General features: G+C 39.8%; 1 protein-coding gene across 1 annotated transcript; it reads left to right on the top strand.

Annotated features, from left to right (window-relative positions):
* Positions 1-9,832: 9,832 nt before the first annotated feature.
* TMEM184C (transmembrane protein 184C) lies at positions 9,833-19,581 on the top strand. The gene is made up of 10 exons (XM_064416693.1): positions 9,833-10,150; positions 11,911-12,041; positions 12,139-12,175; positions 12,873-13,078; positions 13,982-14,056; positions 14,819-14,912; positions 15,851-15,963; positions 16,639-16,738; positions 17,194-17,365; positions 17,762-19,581. The coding sequence occupies exons 1-10, from the start codon at positions 10,034-10,036 to the stop codon at positions 18,052-18,054; spliced, it is 1,338 nt and encodes a 445-aa protein (XP_064272763.1). The 5' UTR covers positions 9,833-10,033; the 3' UTR covers positions 18,055-19,581.
* The last annotated feature ends 2,037 nt before the right edge of the window (positions 19,582-21,618 follow it).

The raw sequence follows: 21,618 nt of genomic DNA, 5'->3' as shown, positions 1-21,618 counted from the left end.
TAGCAAAGGGTTTTTCATAAAATATCATGGCTACAAGGTTGCATTGAAACGAGTTTTCTAACTTTAGGACTAGCTTTCTGTCAATTTTCCATGTCTTTTCTCTCAAAGATTCTTCAGAATCATAATCAATCAAGGAAGAAAAAGGTTTTATGCAGCCTTTACACTAAACAAAGAGTAATAAACAGCATTTTAAACTTTTAGATGAACATAGTATAGAAGATTTTGATGCTAATTTGCAATAGATTTGTTTCAGAGCTGTCTAACTACAGATAGAAAGAGATACAGCCAACGTAATTTTAATCTAGATTCAGTATTTTTAATCCCAGTATGCAGACACATACTCTCTCTCGGCCTAGAGAACCCAAACTTTGCTCAGCAACACAGCAAACATTAAATTCATGGTTACAGGTTCCCAAATGAATTGATTCAGAAACAGCTCAAGTGTAGCTTTGGCAGTCATGATTTGCATTATGAATTTTAAGAAAAAAAACAAAGTTCCAGAACACAAAGCTTCTTCAGGACTCCAATTAAAAATGTATCCTTTAGGAAGAATCTAACACAAACTAGCTTTTTGTCCCAAAACTGCATACTTACAAGAAAAGGAAGGAAAACCCAAATCTAAACCATTAGTTTATATCTGTGGAGTGGAAGGAGTGTTGCATTAGAAATTTCACTAATATAAACACTGCTTTAAAAAGCCCTTTCAAGTCAAATTTGAAGTGTATTAATAAAGAAATGTGTGAAATTTAACAGTTTACAGGTCTTTCTTTATTGTTCATGATCCAGAATAGCTGGAGAATTTATGTTTTAGGACAATCAGTCTGACACCTTTTAAGTATTACTTAAAAAAAACAAAACCCAAAGGGATATAGAAGATAAAGGTTTTGCTATAAACAAGTAAGTAAATAAATTTAATTTTATAATAACATAATGGAACATATTAAAGCTTAAAAAAGATAAAAGTAGACAGGAGATAAATGGCATCAATTTGTAGAAAATTATAAGAATGCATGTATAAAAGATAATCAGAAGCTGCTCTCTAATGGGAAGATGGAATCATGGAAACAGACCTCCAGGTGACTGTGCTCACCAAGTAAGTGATGCGTTTGCAATTGAAATATGGCATCAAGAAGGAGAAGTGGTTTGGAATTAATACATGGAGATATTAAGTGTTACAAGGCAAGGATTTAATTTGTGACTGTAGTGTGATTATATGTCAAATAATTGCATTCAAGCTGCACAACTGTGATTTAAAACATTCTGTTTTGGTAGCATACAGCTTAGCGAGTGAACAAGCCTATTTCTTGAGAGGCCCTTCAACAGTAAAAGTAATACAGGAAAAAATTCATGCTATAAAAATAGATTAGTTTAAAACTATCCATGTTAAATTAACACATTCCTGACCAGCTCTGTTTTGTACTTGCATGAGCTGTCTCTGTGCTAATGATGAAAAGGATCTAAAAACCTAAAGCAGATATTCTGTCACCCATGAGGATCCAAAACAGGCCCCTAGAGAAGGGTGTAAGGACAGTATAAGACACAACAACACTTCCCTGGTAGAGTGCCCAAACCTCCACCAAACTGAAGTGAGAATCAGTACATTTTGGCTAAATTATGGGTATTCCTCCATGAATTTATGTTTTGGGGCTAAGTAATTACGTTCTCTTCACTCTAGCAAAGCTCAGTGGAAGGTAAATTCCACTGAAATGGAATTAACTGCTGCTTTACAGGCTAAACTGTGTTCTTGGAGGTCCGTGGAAGCTTTGCCTGAGTGAACAGGGTAAGGACCAGAAAATTACAAGGTGAGTCAATGTCTTCTTTCAGATATTGCCAGAGTGTCTTTCAGAACTGAATTAGCTATTTGACTAATTTTTTTTTTCTGAATTATGTGCAAGCAACTTCCAGCCAAGTCCACAGGAGTGCTCACATGCACCTGGGAATGCTGGCTCAGAAAACAGGACCAAGCTCGTGATAATGATCCCCTGCTGCATAAATGATCGATGTGTATTGATGTATAAACACTCTATAAATTAACTGAAACAATCAGGTTCAGTGTTCTTGCCCACAACTGGAGTAGCAGCTGTAGCACTGACTAGGAATCTGATGTGACTAATGGGAATATTTTTGCTGTAGTTCTTTCTTTGTCACCTCCTGTAAATTTCTTCTTCTGTGTCCAAACACTTTGCAGTTGGAAGTATTTTCATGTGGTTGTAGGTAAATAAAAGTATGGCTTCATGTCTGGCAAAATCAAAGTATCCTTACATTAGAACAAGCACATCTAATTTACAAAACAGTGCTAGGACTCATACTGGTGGTAAGAAAAAAGCAAAACGCTAAATCAGTGTAAGACCCAGAACTGCATTTCTTATATTTGTAAGAAATCCAAGGAAAAGTATTGCTGGGTTCATTCAGAGGGTAGCTTCTATATTGTGCACATTTTGGAATCCTGTAGTGAAATCTCTCTTTGGGAATTGCACTACTCTTCTGTCCAGCACTCCAAGTTTATTAAAGTTTTGTGGGAAAAAAGCTATTTGGCAGCATCCCAGTCCATAAGGGTCTGAGAATGATGTGCCAGAAAGACTCGAGAGGCCTAAAAAGCCACTTTGAAATATGGAAAAGCTCCTTTTTTTTTTTTTTCCAGGGGCCCAGTTCAGGGGGTTTCAGTCTGTTTCATGGATTTTTCTATGGTGCAGCACAGCAAAAAAAGCCTCTACAATTATCACACTTAAGCAAAAATGCTGGTTTAGAACAAAAATATTTGGGTTTACAGTTTTTATTGATTATTGAAAAACTGGGGTTTTTTTCCACTAATAGTCATCTATGTATCTGTAGATGTTTAGAAATGTATTTACTGTGAAGACTTTCTTTCAGTCACATCACTGTTTACATGTTGCCAGGGATTAAAGTCCATTTGTATCTCCAACCTCTTTGTGCTTCTTTATGCCAACATTTCTCAAAAAGTAAAAACTCTGTCTTCAAAATTTGTGCCACAATGACTGCCTAATCATAGACACAAGCTGTTACAAATATGTTTGCTAAACATATCCTTGCAAGAATAAAGCACAAGCATGCATGTATTCTGGAAAGAAAAGCCTATTTATTTTTCTCTTCCCTGCTTTTTAGTTGTCTTTTCAGTCACTTAACAGACAACATCTCAGAGCACTTGATTTTAAATTACTATAAAACTGCTTTTTAGCTACATTGTTTCAAAGTATTGAGGCAGGCATTGACTTGGTGGCCATAGCAGTTTTGAGAAGTTGAAGAAAGGCAGGAGTTTTACGTAATGGGTACTGTACAGGAAACTTCTCCAAAAAATCTTCTTCCATTAATACTTGGAGCCCTTTTCTAATTTAATGAACATCACAAGGAGTTTTCTCTTTGACTTCTGAAGAAAAATGTCAGGCTCAGATTATGTTTCTCGTCTGTTAATTTTAAGGACTGACCACAAGCCTGGAGAGAAACAGAGAAACAAGGCAAGAAAGGGAGGAAGAGTCTGGTCCTTCTATATTTGACAGACCTCTATGGCTGAACCGGGGACGGATCTGGAAGGAGACAAAACACTGCACAGCCAAGTATCACAGCATCTGATTTTCATCTCTGTAATTGAATCCAGAGGTTAGGGTATTTACACAGAGCATGGAGGAAACTTTTTTCATTTGGTGCACCCACAAAGTCATCATGTGGTACAGAGAGCAGACTAATATAAGCAGGCACTCACTTAAGAGCACTAGGTTCTAGTCCCAGCTCCTACAACTATTTTTGTACTTCTCCAGAACTGAATATTTCTCTATTTTCTGTAAATTTTCACAATAATTCCTCTTTTTCACCAACAGTAACTGCAAGACTGAAGCTGGCAGTGACTAGTGAGTATTTTCTTTGCAAAATGGAATTGAAGAGGAAAGAATCCTTCCTACGTTCCAAAACATCTTCTGCCTGTGGACTAAAGCATGGTCCAAAGAGGAGTTGGATCCTTTGGGACAGACAAGGGAACTGAACCTGGACCTCACCCACATTTCTGTCTGTACTAAGCACGGAGCTACAGTGTGAAGGGAAATATTTTTCTACTGTGGGGCCAGCATTTTCAGAGCTCACCTCCTGGATTGAACTCTCCAGGGAGACATGTAGAGGAATGTCTAATTTCTGGACACCTACTGGGCATTAGCCTGAGTTAATTACAAAGCTGCTCAGTCTTATTAGGTCTTAAGTACCTTTGAGAGCACAAATAAGCACTGCTGGAGTACAAAATGCACCTCATAATAAAAAATGCCAGTGATTCCACTCAACCTTAGGAACTTCCAGGGTTTTGTGGCAGATGTGTAAACATTTTCAGGACAGCAATTTTGAGCCAGGGCATCTAAATTCCACCTGACTTGAGCATCAGTTGTTTATGACCTTTTCTGGACCTCATTCCAGATTAGAATCTACAGCTCAGAAATAATCATAATATCTGCATAATGTTGATTTTCGGAAAAATAAATAAATATTAAGTAATTAATTTTCATATTGCCCCTGGGCAAATATTTCCATTTTACATACACAAAAAAATTGTGATAAATTGCCATAGGCTACAACAGAGTCAGTATCCGAATGAGAATGGAGGAATTCCTGGCTCTCAGACTAGAACTTTGTTCATGGCTCTCAGAAGGAGAAAAAATCTTGATCTTCAGACAGAATAGCTGTGCTGTTGACAAGTTTTAATTGACCGAGACCTTTTTCTTTTGAAGTGGTTTATGTTGTAGATTTGGCATCTTTCAGACTATACACAAAACTTTGCAGTAGTTTTGCAGCAGTCTACTAGAACTTTTTAGTTCTTCTACACTATTAGCAACACTGATGGGTAAAGAACTGAGTAAACATGACCAAAACTTACTTCCAATAAAACTCAGTTTTTGTTTGGAGTTAGAAAGGAATGACTGGAAAGACTGTATTCAATACTATGCCAGCCTGATGCATCAGTTAGACAATCACTCAAAATAAAGAAAAGGCTCATTAGATCACTTAATCACTACCACTGGAAGCACTGTCTGTACTACACTGACACTGAAGTATTTTAGGAATCTTTAACATTTTACATTCCGGCTTTGTTTTTTAAGATGGAAAATCCAGAAGAAAATTAATAGGAAGATTCTTTCTCTTTTTGTTGCTGAAGGAATTCCAAAATTATGGATGCCTGCAAAAACTGTTGCTGGCATGAAAGTACTGTCAGCTATCAAGGTCTTCATATCACATTCTAGGTTTGAATAGTTCAAAAAGACCTTTCCCTAAATTCTCTTACACATCTTATCAATCCACTTTCTATATACACAATTTAACAGTATGTTGGCCACTGTAAAGTTGCAAGTGCTGAAAATTCTTACATAGGAAAGCATTTCTAGGCTAAAGTATCAAAACTGATAAATGTAAGTACTACTAAAATGACAAACCACAAGCCTTAGCAATGATGCATCAAATATTTCCATCATACGTTTTCAGAACTATACATCCTGATGAATGTACATTGTTTTACACCCAGTAACACAATATAGCAGTTTAATTCCACAAATCTTAGCTGAACAGTCTGATACATGTTTACACTCACAACAGGCAAAAAGACCAAAACTACAAGTAATTCACTATAGAATACGTTTCATTTTTTTGTGTGTGTAAAGGTGCTACATTTATTGCCCGTGTGATATACACGGGATGTCTTAGCACAGGGACCACACCTTCCCACAAAAATTCCTAGCTGAAGAAGTTGTAATGTTAGATATTGAATAAATTTGACATGGTCATGGCTGTGACACTTCTTTGGGAAACTCTCACTTCAAGTATGCTAGCTAAGGATAGTTGCACTACAGGAAAATTTGCCTGCCTATCATTCAACCACCCCATGCCTTTTCTTACAAGCCTGTATTTTGTACTTCTCTGAAATCTCCAGATGAGAATACTACAGGGATTATGTATACATCATACTTAAGAATTTTGAAATTTCAGTTTCTTAAATACCGGGGCTTCAATTTTAGGCCGACAGCACATCCTAGTGGGTACTCACACTATTCCATGGCTTTTAAACTACACTTCAGTCACAGCTGCATAAACACTCTTGTAGCATCATTCAGTGCATGCATTTTCTTCCTTCCCTACATGGAATAACAAAGAATGAAGTCAGGATTTTGGAAGTGTGTGCCAATTAATAAAATTGAGATAATTCAGGAACACAGAAGACTTTACAATTGGTTCCATGTATCTTTTAAGCAAAAACGTGCTTCTGAATATGCATAATTTTAACCAATTTTAAGCAATGAACGGTAGTGTAGTTTGTTCTTTTGTTTTCATTTGCCAATACGAAAAAACAACTCTAGTTTCATAGGGGCAGATTTACCTGGCAAATATGAGCTCAGTAATATGTGCATATTACTAAGTACTAGGCTAATAATAACTAATCAATAAAACTATATATTTACTCATCAAAAATGCATCTATTACAGCTTTTTAATGAGTGGCTTTGCCAGTCAAGCATGCAGCACAATCAGAGAGCTGTCTGTTGAACCAGACAAAAATCAAGAGAAAATGGAAAGCAAATGCTGTTTAACTCTGTCACATTTTGTAATAGTCCCATTTAGAGATTTTTAATGACTTCATATGAGAAGGGTTATGAAGTAGGGGACATGGGCATGGCAAATATTCAAGATATTTTCTCCCAGGTAAGTTCACAATTTTGCATAGCTGCAAACCCTTTCAGCATATTTCTCACTCTCTGGTATTGTCATGTTTATAACATATATTTTCCATAGGAAAGATGAGGTGACCTGTGTGTCTTTTAAAGAAGCAGGCCTGTGAATGCAGTGCTGTATCCTTAACAGGCTCTGTAAGCTGAATTTTGGTGAAAGGGGATTTGGGGGACACCTTATGAGGAGCACTTAAGAACCCCATGACTGTGTAGAGAAACAGAGGCTGAAGGGTGACCCTTTAATCTCTAAAGTTTCCTGAAGAGGGGAAGTAGAAAGGGATGTGCTGATTTATTCTCCCAGGCATCCAGGGATATGACAGCTGGGAATGGTTCAAAGCTGTATCAGGGCAGGTTTAGACTGGACATCAGGAAGCATTTCTTCACCAAGAGAGGAGTGAAACACTGGAACAGGATTCCTGGTCAGTTGGTCGATGCCCCAGGCCCATCAGTATTTCACAAGTGTCTGGACAAGGCCTTTAATAAAATATTTTAACTTTTGGTCAGCACTGAAGTTGTCAAAGAGATGATTGTTGTAGGTCCCTTCCACCTGAAATTATTCTATTCTATTCTATTCTATTCTATTCTATTCTATTCTATTCTATTCTATTCTATTCTATTCTATTCTATTCTATTCTATTCTATTCCTTTCCATTCCATTCCATTCTATCATTTGTCTGCTGAATATCTGCAATAATCAGCAGGCAGCACACTTCTGCTACAGAACCTGATACCATGAAGGAAGGAAGGCAGGCAGTGACCATTTTATACTCAGATTCACATATTTCTTCCCCCTTCTTCAATCAGTTTCAGTTGTTCCAGGGCAATTTTATCACCTGATAAATTTTTGGTTTCTCTGTTTATGGTTAAAATGTTTAAAAACATTATATGAGAGAAAAAGATTTTCTGCTACTATTATGTGGCTTTTCCAAAGGCTCCGAAATCAGAAGTGAGTTAAAAGGATCCCCATTTTTTAGTTCATGGTCTTCTGCTGCCTGACTCACGTTCCATGTGTTACTGCCAGTGCTAACGTCTTCATTTGGCTGAGAGGAAAAGCTGCCCAGGAATAGTCCCGGTGCCCCACCTACAGGCGAATCCACCATTCCCTCCAACGCTGTGCAGGTCTCAAAGATTCTCTCCTGAGAAGGGAGTGAAAGAAGGGAGAGGCTCCAGCACTTTGTTAGCAACCCCAGCTGGGTACATGCACTGTGTTTCAAAGCTGTAGTTGCAAGGTGAGAGGTAACAGAGGGGTTTTTGGCAGCAATCTTATTCCCACGAATGCCATAATCCAAATGGTTGAGGTTTGAAGGGACCTACGGAGGCAGCTAAAAAGTCCCCAGCCAATTAACATGCACAAATCTGAGTGACCAAGAAAACAGAGAAGCTGCAAAGTTACCACCCAAACTACTGCTTACAGATGCTTCTAGATCCAAAACCCAGTTACTCCCACGTTCACCCCCCAAAAAAACAAGGAAGTAATCAAATTGTGGTGGCAGCATTTCCCTAACAAAGATCAATTTCTTATAACTGGTGACAGCCCTCTGATGGAGAAATAATGATGGAAAAGAAAAAAGAAATTAATTTGAGTTTTTAAATCTCATTCAGTTTTAATAAAATGAAATAAAAATGCCCTGGAAAGATTGGTGGTATGAGTAAGCACCAGAGAGGAGAGTAGACTGATCAGGTGTTTGCTGTTGGATATCAAAGAGCTGACAGTAAGACCACCACAACTGAGTGGAAATGTGTGATTTTTCACTGTATGAGAATTAATCCTTACTGTCCACCTCACAGGGAAATTATGATCAGGCAAGAGGGACAGCCCAGTTGTAACCATGCATCTGCACTTGCCTAACACAAAGCAAGAACAACAAATGATGAAACCTATGGAACAAATGGCAAACAAATAAAAATATAATTAATGAATAATAAATACCACATAATTTTCCAACCACAGTTATAGTCTATTTTCTTTGCCATTTTAATTTAGTAAATTTTTAATAGAGTTCCATAATCCCAGTTTATTATATTTCGACATAACTCTCCTTTAAATAAATTTGAAATTCATGAGAGCAGAATGTACATAATGACTGACACCAACAATAATTCACATCAGTCTTTCCAGTAGCAGGGAATGCTGCTAATACAGCTGTTACCTGCAAATTCTGGGCAGTAGCTTTGTTACTCTTGCTCTAATATTAGAAGATCTAACAGTTAGTGAAGGTGAACTCTGTCCATTTGGTTTTTACCAATATTTCACAAGTAGCTTCTGGCTGAAAGCCAGGAGGAGTGCGTGTGTTCTGGAGATGGAATCAGCGCCACGCAGTGCTGCTCACTGACAGCCCCTCACAGACAATGCCTGGGGAACTGCCCCCTTCTCTTGGATGTCAACTACAACAGGAATAACAAGTCCTGTTCCTTAGCACCTCTTCATTCATGGGGATTCCTCCAGCACGTTTAGTGACACCATAAAGTGCAGTAAAACCTGCATCTGCCTCCTGGCAGGGAGCTGCAGCTCCTCGGACATCAGGCAGCGCTATCACCTGAGGGTCCGTGTTTGCCAATGACCACTACGGGCTGGCAACCCAGCAGCCTTTACACGGCACTTCCAAAGCAAAGGAAACACACTTCAACGCTTGAAGTTTAACACCTATTTCGCATTATTTCGCAATTACTGCACTGTTGCAGAGTTGGTGCGCCCGCGGGAGCTTTCCCGTCCCGGCTGTGTGGCAACGCTGGCACCGTGAGGGGCGGCTCCGCGGGCACTGCGCGCCGCGGGCGGCTCCCGGCCAGGCGCCGCTCAGGGCAGCTGGAGCAGCCGCTCTGGGTTAGCCGGCCCTGGGTTAGCCGGCTCTGGGCTAGTCAGCTCCGCTTTAGCCGGCTCCGCTTTAGTCACTCCGCTTTGGCCGGCTCCGCGGCCATTCCCGCGCATTCCCAGGCGCGCATTCCCCGGCTCCAGCCGCTCCGGGAACGCGGCACAGCCCACAGCCGGCGGGCGGGGGGGGCGGCTGGAACACACCAACCCTCCGCTCCCCCCGGTGGGCGGGGCGGCGGTGATGGGCGGGGCGCGGAGCCAATCAGAGGGGCCATCGGGGCGGGGCAGCCGGAAGCGGCGCCGGGCGGAAGCGCCGTGGGGGCGTGAGCGGGGCAGGGCAGGGCCGGGCCGGGAGCGCCGGGGCGGGACCGGGCCGGGCCGGGATACGGGGCGCGACCGGGATACCGAGCCCAGGCACGGAGCCCAGGCGGCGGCCCCGCCGGTGATGCGCGCTCCGCAGGGGCTGCCGGCCCGCTGAGGTCGGTGCGGGGAGCGCCGGCGGCGTTGCCGCGGCCATGCCGTGCACCTGCGGGAACTGGCGGCGATGGATCCGGCCGCTCGTGGTGCTGCTCTACATCGTGGGGCTGCTGGTGGTGGTGCCGCTCTGCGTGTGGGAGCTGCAGAAGCTGGAGGTGAGGGGCGCGGCCGGGGGGCCGCTGGCAGCGGGCTCGGCCCCGGGCGGGGGGCGGTGGGGAGATGTGTTAGCTCGTGGGGAAAGTGTAAAAGTATAAAAGTAGCGAAATCACCTGTGCGGGAGGATGGATCCAGGATCTGCTCGGTGGTGCCCAGCAATAGGACAAGAGGCAACAGCAGAAACTGATGCCCAGGAAGTTCCACCTGAATATGAGGAAGAACTTCTTTACTGTGCAGAGACCACTCACTGGAACTGATAGCCCAGAGAGACTGTGGAGTCTCCCCTGCAGAACATATTCAGGAACCATCTGGACACAATCCTGTGCCATGTGCTCTGGGGCGACTCTGCTTGGGCAGGGAGGTTAGACCAGATGATCCACCGTGGTTCCTTCCAGCCTGACGCATTCCCTGAAAGGACAGGCTGGAGAAGTGCCATGGTGCTGCTGGGCTCATTTGTCCTGCTGCTGAAGCCCTAGTGAACTTCAGAGGAGCAGGGCAGTGTTTCTTTCCCCTTCTGTTTCCATAATAGTTGGTGTTTGAACAGCTGGTACAATTCTGAAGAAATTCACGTCAGCCAAGAGTCTCAGAGTGACAAGTTTGGGTCAGGTTGGAGGGGACCACAGTGGATCACCTGGTCCAGCCTCCCTGCCCAAGCAGGGTCATCCCTGCACATGGCACAGGATTGTGTCCAGACTGTTCTTGAATATGTTCAGCAGGGGAGACTCCCCTCCCTCACTAGGTGTGTGAGTGATCTGTCCCAGTGCGTGGTCCCTGCACAGTAAAGGAGTTCTTCTTCATGGTCAGGTGAAGCTTCCTGGGCATCAGTTTCTGCCCATTGCCTCTTATCCTATTGCTGGGCACCACCAAGAAGAGTCTGGCTCTCTCCATAAGTTCATCCCAGAACACAGATTTTGAAACTTAGTTCTCATGCTCGCATTCACAAAGGTATTTCTGTCTGTTTTGGGAGAATTTAATAGAACATCTCTGTGGATAGAGAAGCTCCTCTTTCATGCTGGTGGTACTGTAACTGTGGTGTGTGAATTACACACTCATGTGATCACATCGCTTCTCTAACAAGAAGTAAAATTTTAACCTTAAAATATCTGCATTGTTCAATGTGGTACAGGCCCTGGAGGTAGGCTTTTTCAGGGTGTAATTTTCAGGACTTAATGACAGTAAGATCTGTCTTGAATGTGTTTAACATTTTCAGGTTTGAACTCCTGTTCTGATGCATAATATATGTTCAGCATAACAGATGTTTATATCTAAGTCTGATACTTGTAGAGAAACTGATCAGAAGTAAAACTAGAAAACAACAGGAGAAATGGGATGTTGATGTAAAGTAGGGGATCAGAGAAATGATTCTCATCCAAGGAAACTGAGAAGAGTCTCCTATGTTTCTCAGGTTTGGGTATTTAGGATTTTTAGTTGCTTTTCAGAGAGCTTTGGTTTAAAATTTCAACCCTGTGTTTTAGCAGACATTGAGGTTTTATGTATCTACATGCATATCTATTTCAGTTCGTTAAATGAAAACTAATTGATTACTATTTGGAACTTGATTTTGAAGCTAAAAAGACTTTAAAGGCACAGGTTTTCATAAACTTTATAATGCAGCACTGAATCAAGACAAGTTCCATACGTAAAACAAGGAATTTGTTTTGGGTTTCAGTAAATTAAGTACCCCACTCTGTTTTTGTGGAATGTTTTGTGTACTTGTAATAACTTGATGGTATTAAGACTGAAACTTTGATCTTGCAAGGTTGGAATTCATACCAAGGCATGGTTTATTGCTGGGATATTTCTGCTAATGACTATTCCAATATCTCTCTGGGGGATACTACAACACTTAGTCCATTATACTCAACCTGAGCTACAGAAACCAATAATAAGGTAATATTTCATGTTTTACCTATGCTACAAATATTGTATTTAACTCAGGCTAAAAATACTTCAAGTAACCTGAAATGTTCTTTTGTTGTTGTAACAGGATTCTGTGGATGGTGCCGATTTACAGTTTAGACAGTGTAAGTGTTCTCTTACTGTTACCAGCTCAATCAAATTCTGTTTGTTGTGGGTGTGAGGGAAAACAGTGCCAGGCAGAAACTGTGCTGCATGGAGGGGGTAGTCCTGGAAACTACTGGGCATTCCTGTTTATGTCAGAAGCATAGTTCTAGTCATACCACATTCTTCTTCTGGAGATTTGGGGTTGCTTTTGATAACCTTTCTTAACCCTGTACTTGGGTATCCTTTGTGATGGATGTGGAAGGGGGTATGACAGGAGCTTGCTTTTGGCCCTTCCATCTTAACAGCAGAAGTGGAAACAGGGCTGATCCAAGAACTGCCTCAAAATTCAGTGCTGTGCCTTCCTTACCCAAGTTAGGCTTACTACTAGAATTCTTTCCTGAGTTATGGTTAGTGTTAAAATGATTCCTTTTTGGTTCAGGGGACAAAGGATAACATCCTCGGCGCAGTACAACAGCATTGTGATAGTCAGAAACGGAGAGCTCTGACAGTTGATCCATAACCACAGTTTCACTACAAATAAAAAATCCAGTTTTGGTCTGAAACTCAGCTGTGTGTGTGATTTTGTAGCTGTAGCACTGCTCTCCCCTTAGCCCAGTGCCCCCAGCCCTGTTTGATCAGTGCCTGCTGGCTCAAGAGCTTGCTGAACCAGTGCTGTCTTTCTCGCACATAACCTTTTGTGTACCTCTCTTCTTGCAGTGGATAGCTTTGAAATACCCCAAGATTGCAATATATGTGGATACATGTCGAGAATGCTATGAAGCTTATGTCATCTATAACTTTATGGTTTTTCTTTCAAATTACTTAACCAACCGGTACCCAAACCTCGTGTTAATAATAGAAGCGAAAGATCAGCAGAGACATCTGCCCCCTCTCTGTTGCTGTCCGTCGTGGGCTATGGGAGAGTGAGTATATCATGACATCTTCAAGATTTAGGCTGTGTAGGCAGATCCAAACATTTTGTTTTCATATTTAGCAGCGTAACATTTGCTGCTTGATGGAGTGAGTTTATGGTTTGTGTGTGTTTGATCAGCTGTGAGCCTCTGCTGAAAGCAGCTGTGGATGAGTGCCAGTCAAGCTATAAAACATCCTGTGAACTGGACTTAGTTACTAATATGCATTGACTCAGGGAGTGCTGAAGGAAACTTTCTTATTTTTCAAAAATACTAAAACAAGGTCTCCCGGAATCTGCTTATTTTGCTATTTGCCAAAAATCTCATGTGGAATTTGGAGTAGACTGGGTAGCCTGATGTTTTTACTTCAGGTGAAGGGTGAAAGGCCTTATGCATCTAAACTGTTTATTTCTGAATGCTTAACTGATCTCTCTCTCTCTCAGGTGATTTTGGTTTTGATAAAGCTGTTTGGGGTGAGGGGAAGGGAAGGTGGGCTTCAGCTTCTTTATACAGTCACAGCTTCTTTATACAGTTTGCCATACTGGGCAAAGAGCTTTGGTTCTCTTAAGTGTTTAGGGAAATTATTATGATTTTTAAATCACTTATATTTATACATAGTTTTTCTTACATCTTCAAACCCAGCAAAAACTGCATTCTCTTTGTTTAGCCCAGCCAGAAGCTTTTCATGACTAAAATAAGTGAATCATTGAATATTTCCTGTAATGTGTCTGTAAAAATCCAGCTCTTCTGTGTATTTTGTGTACACACACCATATGATGCAACATCTTAAGTCCTGGATATAGAAGTTGAAATTACCATACAATTAAAATTTACCTTAGTAAATCTACTGAGAATATGAATCATCCAGAATTGTATTTAAATCCTTGTACAATGAATTTTGTGTTTTTCTTTCAGAGTTTTATTATTTAGATGTAAACTGGGTGTTTTGCAGTACACTGTTGTCAGACCATTTACTACCATTATTGCTTTGTAAGTACACTGATAAATAATTAATATTGATCTTCAGGATATGATTTTGAGTTACACTGGAAAGAATTTTCATGCCCTTTGTATTGGATCAAGGCAGTTTGAAAGCAGATTCATGTTGCATGCTAAATGGGTCCCAACAATTTGAATCAACTTATGATTTCTTTATGGCTTTTCTATAGCAAATGACTATTTGCAGAATTGAAATCATAAATACTTAATGCCAGCTTCTGTAATCAGTGGGATAGAATGTGAAGTACTGTTGGGGTGGGAAAACATTTTTTATGATCTCTTAATTTTTAGATACTTTATTCCTCCTCCCATTTTTTCATTGACTTCAACAACTGAGAATTTTTAAAGGCAGGTTTCGTGTAACTTCTAAATTTTTTGAAACTTCACATGTGACAAGCTTGACTGTGTGCCTTCATATCCTACAGCCTGTGTTTGTAAAGGAACAGTAGGCAGTCAGGCATGATGATGCTGAAAGCTTAATTTCATGAGCTTTGCATTGATGGTCATTACTGTTAATTCTGTGGGACTGTGAAAAAAAATTTGCTACTCACAGTGAATATCCATATAAGTATTTCTATTTTATATATATATAAATGTGCTGTTGGAAACTGATTCTTGTGCAGGCCCCCAGTGCCCTTCTGTAAGTACCAGAAGAGGTTTTGAATTGTAAGGATTGATTGTTGTAGTGAAGATGTAGCACTTGAGGGAAGTGATCTGTTACTCCACAGTGATTAATTCTAAAAATTCTTCCAGAATTTGTGAACTGGTGGGAGTGTATGATGAAGGAAACTTCAGCTTCAACAATGCATGGACTTACCTAGTTATACTTAACAACATGTCACAGCTAGTGAGTATCAGGAGTACATCTTTCTGCTCTTGGAATTCATCAGTATTCTGTGAATCTTCTATGTGAACTGTTGGCAGTGATTGTGTAAATGTCTGGTAATTCTTACAGGTAGAATATTTTCTGTTTTGAGTCAAAATTGTTGTCTGTTAAATATTATGTGTGAAAAACACTGGGAAAACGGATCATCTAAAACTTTGTTATTTTTACTATGAAGCTCCATAAAGTAAGCATCTTTCTACCCCAAATTATTTGATGGGTCAGGTGGTATGGCCCAGACATTAGAGCTGCCCCTCTGTGGTAAGAGATGACTCCACTTGCCCCCACAGCTTCCTCCCAGCACTCATACAAAGAATCAATATGTTAAAAATTCTGTGTTAAAAATGGTGATAACATTCAGAGGAAAAAATGAAAATGGTGTGTGCAGTGCTGGGAGTCTGGCCTACCTAACACCTTTTTTTGTTGGGTCAGCTGCCAGAAAATGTCAGGGTAAGATGTCAGCCCCTAAAATGGAGAGTTTCATTTTGGAGTCCATGGATTGCTTTTACTTCTCCTGGCAACAGCAGCAGGAGTCAGAACAACGTAACAACTGGGATCACTTGGAAATTCTGTCCTCCTCTTGCTGCCACCCCTATGTTCGATGGGTGACTGTCACAGAAGGAGCTGTAATTGCTTTCTGCTGTGACAGCAGTCCCAACAGCAGCACAAACTTCTGTGTCCTGGTTGAAATGATTGGAATTCCAGGAATAAAAAAAAAGAAAAGTGCTTTAAGTCTTAAAAAAAAAACAAACAACAACAAAAAAAAACAGGTAGCATTTTAAGGTGTTACACCATCAAAATATGCTATGTGCACATTTTAACTGTATAGATGGTGTAACACAACTCCCTCACAAAATAAACATGGATTTGAAAGCTTTCATTAATTTCCTTTTCCTTGTCAGTTTGCCATGTATTGTCTGGTGCTGTTCTATAAAGTACTGCGTGAGGAACTGAACCCTATCCAGCCTGTTGGCAAGTTCCTTTGTGTGAAGATGGTAGTTTTTGTTTCTTTCTGGTAAGTGGATTTTTTACTTGTTAGTTCGTGCTCTCAGGGCAGATCATAAAAGAGCTAAAAAGGCTGGATTTGTTACTGAAGTTGGAGGGCTTAAAATGTCTACCCATAATCTTAGTGAGCTGCAGTGAGGGGAAAGGATACTACTGTGAGAGAGCAGTCTTGTTCACTTAAGATTATTTTTTAGACTGTCTTTTGTTAGGTGATTCTCAGGAACATAACTTATTTTAGAATCTTTAATTGCAGTTATTTCAAAGCTATTTCTTTTTTCCTTTTAAAAGTAAAAAAATTACTTTTTCAAAATAAGTTACTGTAAGTTAAATAAAAATTGCTGTTTGAGCATTGCTCACACTTAGCTGCTAATGAGGGAGTGTATTTGACTATCAGAGCATTACTCTCTGAGCTACAGCAACATCCTGAAAGAGAAGGAACTTGTTCTAATGACTAACTGGAGCAACAAACTCTTCTTTAGTTCTCTGTTCTTTGGTCTTTAGGGTCAGGGATGAATGACATCTCTTGTTAAGTTTGTTTCCTCCTCTTAAAATCTAAGTATATAAACAGAAACGTTTTTTTTTTAAGTTCTTCCTATGTATACATTTGACCAGATTTGCTTGCAGATTTTTGGCACTACTGTTACAATTCTAATACAAATACTTCTTACAATAATTCTTTTTATAGGCAGGCTGTGCTCATTGCATTGCTGGTGAAAGTTGGTGTTATTTCTGAGAAACACACCTGGGATTGGCAAAGTGTGGAAGCTGTGGCTACAGGCTTACAGGTAGGAGCAGACGGTTATCTCTGGGGAGAAATGGTTATATGTAAGATGACATAGCTGATCTCAGGGAAATACTTGGAAATTCTCAAGGAAATAACACAGGCTTGATTAGTAATGATTTATTCTAAGCTGGGCTAAGTTTCAGCCAATGAGCCCATGTGAGTTTTATGCTTAACCTTTCTATATCCACGGCAGAGGGAATGGGCCCCAGTAAAATATGTCTGGATGGCCTTGCATTTCTTCTTGCAGGTATTCATTGTAGAGCTGCTGCTTGTTTAATTATCTGTTTAAGAGAAGTCCTGTATGTGTGGCTCTCTGAAAGCTGCCAGGAGTATCCTAGTGGAAAAGTAGCTGATGTCAGTATCCCAGGGCAATTGCAGCCTTTCAGTTGTAGAAGAAACCCAGAACTATTTTGTCTCCAGTTATGAATGATTAAGTGAGTATCTCTGTCATTGCAGGATTTTATCATTTGTGTGGAGATGTTTCTGGCTGCTATTGCACATCACTACAGTTTTTCCTATAAACCTTATGTTCAAGAAGCTGAAGAAGGCTCATGCTTTGACTCTTTCCTTGCAATGTGGGATATTTCTGATCTAAGGGCAGATATCTCCGAACAGGTTCGAAATGTGGGTAAGTAACAGACAGGATTTGTACAATCTATCAGCATCTGTATTTCCAGCTTCATGTCACACTATTGCCCACCTTTATAGTAGCCTGAGAACATTCTATTACCAAATCAGTGGCAGCTGCATGCCTAGAGGATTTCATGGTTTATCTGGCACTTTTGTCTTTCCAGAATTCCTGACTTATTTAGAGTCTAGTTTTTAATTTTTCTTTTACAAAGGTCAGGTAAGTTGTTTTCCTCTTAAATGGAAAGACATACTTTATTAAAACTAACAATGCCCAAGTGAAACTAATACAAAACAAAGACTTATCTTCCAATTTAACGTGACTGTTTTAGAGTTGATTTATTCAAAGACTAGTGTTGGAAGGATTAAAAAATGTTTTCATTTCGCATAATTCTAGGGAGGACAGTTTTGGGCCAGCCAAGGAAAATGTTTTTTGCTGAGGATCATGAACAAAATGAGCATACAAGTTTGCTGTCTTCATCTACTCAAGACCCAATCTCTGATGCTTCTTCAATGCCATCTTCACCCATGGGTCACTATCAGGGGTTTGGACACACTGTGACCCCTCTCACAACACCGACGACAGCCCCTGCAGTCGATGGGATTTTTAACCCTTCTGCCAGTCAGGATGCTGAGGAAACACCTGAACTAGAGAACAACTTAGCAGAGAAAGCTCTGGATAAAAGTTAAACTTGCCTTTTCTTTGAATGTGTCAAGGAGTCATTACATACTTGCCGCATGTGTCCTGTTAACATGTACTGTTAAGGATGGAAGATGAAAAGCTTGGGAAAGCTGCTGCATGGACAGGAAGAGGATATGGTATGGCTGTAACTGACATCGGAATCCAGAATCTATAATGGATGTGAGCATCTGTGAGTACCCCATGGATATGAAACACGCACACTGTAAAGGTTTCTGCATAAATTTAAGCATCATCTCCTTAAACTGCTAAATGCTTCCACATCATATCAAAATTACACTAAATTTCATTAGCGCAAAAGAAACATTTTAAAAAAATCCTCTGCTCATATAAAAATGAAGTGCAAGTACTACTAGCAATGGCAAAGCCTAATTTCAAGAATGTATTTTAAGGAGAGCAGTAGTAAAAACTGTTTGTGTTAACTTTGCTTGTCTTAATGATGGTTAACTTCCATGCCCAATGCTGAATGGAATGTGGGTGATATGATAGCTTTCTGTACAGATGCCACCTTCTTTCCATTCCTGCATAGCTAAATAAAGTCCCTTCATGAAGATAGTTACTACCAAGCATTAGTAAAGAAACCCTACAAAGAAAACATTCCCTGCAGGCCTTGCTATCCAAGTCCATGCCCAGATCATGTGGTTGGTGTATCTGTTGTCTTTGAGGCTCATAGTATGTAAGTCTTTTATATCCAGAAGAGACAGCCAGGATGGTAGGTTTTGGGTTAATACTTTACCTTGACTATTCTTTTCCCTAGCTTCTAAAATAAGAATAATGGTTACTTACCTTAAAATACATAGAGGAGGAATGAAGGATATTGAACAGGAAGTAAAAAAAAAAAAAAAACGGATTTCTTTATTTTGGGCTGCAGTAAATTCTTTAACACTTACGGTTTTTTTAAGCTGTTAAAGCAGGATATCTTGCGTCTGTAGTAATTTGTGTTCTTAGATTTGTGTCTGTGTGTGATTGTATTATGCTTCTAGTATAGCCTGGATTCAAATGTAATAGCTATTTTTTCTCCCCAGAGAAGACCTTTGCTGAGGTAAAACTATGTAGTAGTCTAATACTGGAGTTACTAGGACTAGATTTCAGCCCAAGAAGCAGTACACTTGTATCAAAATGTTACTTTGCAAAAACTGACAATGTCAGAGAGGTATTGTTTTTATCCCATTATCAGATTTTTACTATTATTGCATGTTTGCAATCTGACAAAAAGAACCAAACCAGTAGAGCGCTACTTTTTAAATGACAAAATCTTAAGTTTCTTTTTCAGCATTGTTAGCATTTCCAGGATAAATGTTTAACTTCTGGCTGTCAGTAAATTCATCTTAAGTGCTTTTTTTTGCAGTACTAGTGTGATGTAAATATTGCGCCTTACTCACTAGGCTGCATATTTTATAGCTGAGTATGTACTTGCTGTATCTGAAGTTAGTGAGAAAGTGTAAATCATGATTTTCAATTTGCCAACTCATTGCCTTTGTTGTAAATAAGCAATTAAAGATTTTATTTAAACTGTTCATATTCTATCACTTTGATTTACTATTACAGTAATTTAATAGTGTGAATGACACATGACTACAACCATCCTCATAAAGGAAGAGGATCTTTAGTAGAATTACTGCAAGAGTTTGTGCTTTCAGTACTTCATGGCTTGCACTGTAAAGGGAGTTCTTGTTTGGGTTTCTGAAGAATCAGAATCTTCTAATCCATGCTTGATCCCAGGTTGCATGTACCAGCTTTGCTCTAAAAGGAAACAACTTGCACAGGTTCACAGTGCATTGGGACCTCAGTGCAGCCACTACCAGAAATAACCTGATTTCCTACATGTACACAGGTAAAAAGGGGCAGGGGTAGGAGTAATATCTGAGGGAGCAGGGCTGCTGCAAGCAGAGTAACTTCTGCACTCTAGCTCTTCAAAAACCTCACTCTGAAGCGGTTTTTTTTAACAATTGAAGTTATGTCTGTTTGGTGTGAAACAGGTTCCTTGATAGGAAAACAGCTATTTAAGTGTCTTGGTTACTTCTTTCAGAGTATTTCTTGAAAGCTACTAAGTTATTATTGTTCAGTTATTCCATTTGCACAACATAATATTCCTGCTTGTTTGTTTTTTTCTGGGAGAAAAGTTATTTTTTTAATTGCCATAGCTTATAGGATTGTACCTTTCCCTAATGACTGCTACTGAATTTAAAAAATAAATACAAATCTTGCAATGATACCTTCCCTGTCTTTTGAAAACCACTACCACAGTATTCCACAGCAAAACCTATCAAAATTACATAAAAAGTTAATTTGCAAATGTTCATTTTCCTCTTAACTGTATTTATTCCTCTGTTGTTTTATGCCAAATTTCCTCCCAAGTTCTTTAATCAGAAGTCTTGAGGCTTGCTCATGCCTTACTCAAGGAGACTAGAATGTCCTTCATTTGTCTCAAAATCATTTTGCTTTCATCTTAATTACTAAAATCTTAATAAATACACCTAACCTACTCTGTAAGGTTTTTGTTTTTAGCAGAGGTCTTCCTGCACAAGAAATCTAAACACTTTTCTATAAAGCTGCACTCTGGTGAAGTCACCACGTACCTGCCAGATTTAGTTGTGTCAGACTAACTTAAAATTTTATGGATCATGGTTTTAGGTTTAAGAAACACTAGTTTTTATGTAGTATCAAAAGCCTCTGTCCTACTCTAACTCACTTGCATTTCATTATACACTGTACCCCTTGGATGAAGGATGGTATCCAGTTACATTATCTTCAGAAAACATGACTTTGTGCCTCTACTTTTGAAAAAAATAAAATGGAGATGTTTCTTTCACCCTTCCAAAAGCAGCTTTATTACAGCAATTTCTCAGGTGCAGGTTCAGCTGAGGCTGGGACAACTCCAGCTCTAACAGTCCCTGAAGTTAAACTGAGCAGACTTTACAGAAATGAACATAAATTGATATATAGAAATAAGTTAAACTATCTGAAATGTTTGACCTAATGAAGAGTATATAATGACTTCAACAGGCCCAGAACTTACAGAAGAATCATTTTTGGATGCTCTTTATAGTGGCTGCTGTTAAAGCAAGATCATGGAATTGCCTCTTCTCCATTAAATGCACAGTAAAAAAGAAGCTTAGTTAGAGAAAAATCTTGGTAACAGTCTTCCTCCTCTCTGCAGAGGTAGAATCAGTGCTGAGTTCAAAGTTTTTATAGTCTTCCATGTGTATACAAATTTAGTAGAAGGAACTGCTTACCTGCATTATACCAAGATGTAATGCTGTAGAAGAGTGTCACGAGCACTGCAGTGATTGATGTATTTTATACAACTTTCTACAGATAAGTTAATTCCCACTGTATTCCCTAGGAAAAACATCTCTGTGGGATTCTAAAAAGTTTACCAGATTTACCTTCCATTATATAGCCTGAGTTGCCCAACAGCCCTCCTTTACAGCTTTTAGAATGCTCTGTGTGCAGCACTAATTTGTGATCTGATACTGCAGCTGGAACGCTCTTCAGTCCTCCCACAAGGGTCACATCTCTATACACTGATGTAGGAGGCTCTGGCAACTGAG

Source organism: Passer domesticus, chromosome 4, assembly GCF_036417665.1.
Source record: "Passer domesticus isolate bPasDom1 chromosome 4, bPasDom1.hap1, whole genome shotgun sequence".
Classification (NCBI taxonomy): Eukaryota; Metazoa; Chordata; class Aves; order Passeriformes; family Passeridae; genus Passer; species Passer domesticus.
The sequence above is the reverse complement of the archived record's forward strand: the minus strand, read 5'-3'. Positions and strand labels throughout refer to the sequence as shown.